The sequence below is a fragment of the Cucumis melo genome, chromosome 6 (assembly GCF_025177605.1).
Source record: "Cucumis melo cultivar AY chromosome 6, USDA_Cmelo_AY_1.0, whole genome shotgun sequence".
Classification (NCBI taxonomy): Eukaryota; Viridiplantae; Streptophyta; class Magnoliopsida; order Cucurbitales; family Cucurbitaceae; genus Cucumis; species Cucumis melo.
In genome coordinates, this window is record NC_066862.1 from 11,941,526 (window position 1) to 11,945,221 (window position 3,696).

The window sequence follows — 3,696 nt, forward strand, 5'->3', positions numbered from 1 at the left end:
CAGTTAATACTAAAGCTAATAAAGTTTGTAACAACTTGAGGGTCAGCAGAAGAGAATAACACATGAAACTTTGGTAACCCAGTTCGATTAATGTTGCCTACATCTAGGGGTTGCACACAACCCTGATGAGTAATTTTTATTAATATTCACTTAAGTCAAGATACATCAATACAACATATAAACTCTGTTCAATTATATGATTTAGTAGCATGTGTCTCGGCTTCAGACTCCAGGCTCCCCCTGAACGCATGAATCACTTTTCTTCATGATGTCTGACTTCAGGCTCCCCCTAAACGCATGAGTGAATATCTTCGACGATATCTTTATACTCTACTAAAGATCGTAGTAACCACATATACCACTGTCTCGCCTTTTACGTTACTCATCGATGGACACAACTTAGATCAACATATTGATCTTATAGTTATAAGATCATAATACCTTTTTAGTTTCAGCAGCTTCTGTGAATCCTTCAAAAACCTTCAGCCGTAGACCATTCACTTCTAAATTTTTTCCACACAGAATAATGTATAGAAACGGCCTATTTATACACATAATATTTGTATGTATAAATCCCCCTTTTTATTAAAGATAATTAGAAGATTCCTAAGATAATGGGAAATCTTTTATCCTCTAAATATCTTTATCTTTTTTTTAAAAAAATAATTAATCCATTAATTTAAAAGATTTTCTCATAAGTTTTTTAGACAAAATCTCCAACAAACTCCCCCTTTTGTCTAAAAGAACTTTCTTTTCTAGTTCAACACAAAGCTTCCACAAACACAACTATTGAGACTAACAGATGATAGCAGGACATAGCCACCTTCTCATATTCAAAATTTCGCACACCACAAATGATTAACTAAACTGATTCATCATTTCAAAAGAAAAATAGCTTCCACATAACAAGAGATAGAAGTTTTAGTAAGAACTACTTCTGCCTCAAAACAACAAGAAAAACTTCAAACTAATCAGCAAAAGACCAATGCAATGAATACATTCAAAATAAGTACAAGCAACCAAAACAACCAACCAATCCACATTATTCACCCAAACATTTCAACCTGCACCCGCCTGCTGCTGCCACGGCCACTGTGCTTCCCCTTTGAACCAGAAAAAAATAACACTATTCGAACCCATTTTCCTTTCGACTGGTAAATGGGGCAAAATCTTTAAATGACGAATGAGAGCTATCCACCTCTAAGCACCGTTCAGACAACAGATTGATAGAAATAGACAAAGCACGAGATTCAGCAGTAAGTGAATTAACAATACAAGAAGCCAACTTCCTATCAACAAAGAAGCCCTCATCAGACTCATCCCAGTCACTTCTATCGAAAATGCATGAGCCGCAAGACGGATGCACATCATGATCAATATCAGGCACATGACTACCCTGAAAAAGTCTGTAACTGAGTGATAATGTTTTAGGATCAGGTCGAGGAGCATCTGATGCAGTTAACACGGCACCATTTAAGTGAAGTAGTAGACTAGAGAAAAATCGCGGGAGAGCAATAGAAACCTTTACCCTAAACAAACCAACATGCCTTAACTGCTGATTATATATAAAAGCACATGTATCCACCTTATTGTCATTACAAATTTGATACAAAAAAGTTCCTAAGGCTGTAGATACACTGGAGGCATGAGAGGAGGGGAACCAATTAGCAATACCAATCTTATGCATAATGGCATATTTAATGCTAAGAGCAACTGCAAAGATTCCATTTACAGGCCACGTAGATAAAGTTCCACCAGATAATACAGAAGCCAGAACATCAGTGGAGGGAGACGATGGAGAACAGTCAATATCAACAACATTACCTAAAAACTCGTTAATCACAGTAGGAAAAATTACAAATTTGAAACCTCTAACATGAACAGTCTGATAAACGGGGTACTTGGATCACTAAATTCATTAGGCAAATTGATTATAAACTCCCTAATAAGCTGAGGATAAAACGGACCAACATTCAAAATAGTTTTTGCTAAACCTGCCCTTTCAATGAGGTCCATGATACTCATGCACGATTGATGTTTGTCAAAAACATTTACCTCATCAGCTAACCACCGTTGAACCACAAACTTCCAACACTGAACATTCTCCTCATGATGAAACAAGATTCCATCAATGGGAACAGATGGAATATTAGGAGGAATCTTCTTTCTACCTATTTTGGTGGTTTTATTGCATCGATTTTGTTGTGATTTCCTCTTCACTGGCTTTAATGCAACCGGGACTTCAGAAGAACTTGGTGGAACAACAAGACTATCATCAGCATTTGTGGGAACTTCGTCAGTGCACACAGCAGTGTTTGAAGGGTCCACCTCATTCTCATTACTTTGAACGTCAGTTTGCCCTTCAGATGTAGTAGAAACATCACTAGGAACATTATCAAGAACATATACATGGGCATCATCTGGTGCAAAGGGAAGTGACACAGAAGGAGGGGAACACACTGACGATCCAGGTTGAACATTAGAAGCCGGAGCAATACTAAGAGTAGGAAAAAATACTCCCTCAGTTGACGAGCTCTCTTGAGAATGAGCAGACACGGAAGGAGCCACTGGTATTTCATCAATAACCTCTGGGACATTGGTCTTCTTCAACAAATGAGCTAAAGGGACATTATCCAAATCATCTGAGTCCATGTCAGACAAAGGAGTCATAGAGATATTTGGTGCATGTGTACCTGAAGCAACGGGAAGAGAGGAATCGACAGTCTGCCTAGATAGCTTTCTTGAAACTTCTCCTCGAGATTTTTCAGATGGGAGACGATACGGCCTTCGGGGAGGATTACTTTTGAACCTTCGGCCCCTCACCTTTTATATAGAGGGTGACGCAATTTGAGCTGCAGGTTAATCTTCGATCACTTTCACCATATACGAGCCCTTCCGAGTATTCATCATAATGTCGGTTATGCCAAAACTTAGAGCTTAAAACTTTCGAAAATGAACAGTGATGAAGACAAAATGAATCCAACAGAACTACCTTAAATAGTTAATAATGAAAAAAGACTCTTCAGGTGTCGAAAAGATAGCCATTAAAACAAAAAATGATGCTGGCAACATTAAAGATTCTGAACGTGTAAGCATGCGCCTTTCTTTTAGCTGGTCATGGAGTTAATAGAGATAAAATTTTAAGCCAGTACATAAATACTCAAACGAATCTGCATCTAGTGGCTTAGTGAAGATATCTGCTAATTGCACATTTGACCAAATATGATCAAGTTTTATAATTTTATTTTCAACAAGTTCTCGGATAAAATGATGCCTAATATCAATATGTTTAGTTCGACTATGTTGAACCAGATTTTTTGATATATCAATGGCACTCATATTATCACAATATAAAGTCATGATATCTTGTGTGAACCCATACTCATGCAATATATTCTTTATCCAGATCAACTGTGTACAAGCACTCCCTGCTACTATGTGCTTCAGCTGTAGACAAAGAAACATAATTTTATTTCTTACTGAACCAAGAGATAAGATTGTTCCCTAGAAAGAAACAACCTTTAAAGGTGCTCTTCCTATCATCAGAAGAACCTGCCCAATCAGCATCACAATATCCAACCAAATTATAAGTCGTGTCATAGGAATACATAATTTCAAAGTTACTTGTCCCATGAACATACTTAAGAATACGTTTAACAGCCTCTAAAAGTGACGTTCGAGGATCAGCCTGATAAC

At 37.4% G+C, this 3,696-nt stretch overlaps 1 protein-coding gene across 1 annotated transcript; it reads right to left on the minus strand.

Annotated features, from left to right (window-relative positions):
• Positions 1-1,126: 1,126 nt before the first annotated feature.
• Positions 1,127-2,652, minus strand: LOC103496232 (uncharacterized). The gene is made up of 2 exons (XM_008458005.2): positions 1,902-2,652; positions 1,127-1,824 (listed from the first exon to the last, which is right to left on the minus strand). The coding sequence occupies exons 1-2, from the start codon at positions 2,650-2,652 to the stop codon at positions 1,127-1,129; spliced, it is 1,449 nt and encodes a 482-aa protein (XP_008456227.2).
• Positions 2,653-3,696: the final 1,044 nt, after the last annotated feature.

Excerpts from the sequence above, each read along its gene's own strand:
- LOC103496232 (XM_008458005.2), bottom strand. The coding sequence starts at position 2,652 with ATGGACTCAGATGATTTGGATAATGTCCCTTTAGCTCATTTGTTGAAG. Across the intron at positions 1,825-1,901 it reads TAATGAATTTAGTGATCCAA|GTAATGTTGTTGATATTGAC; the intron begins GTACCCCGTTTA and ends ACGAGTTTTTAG.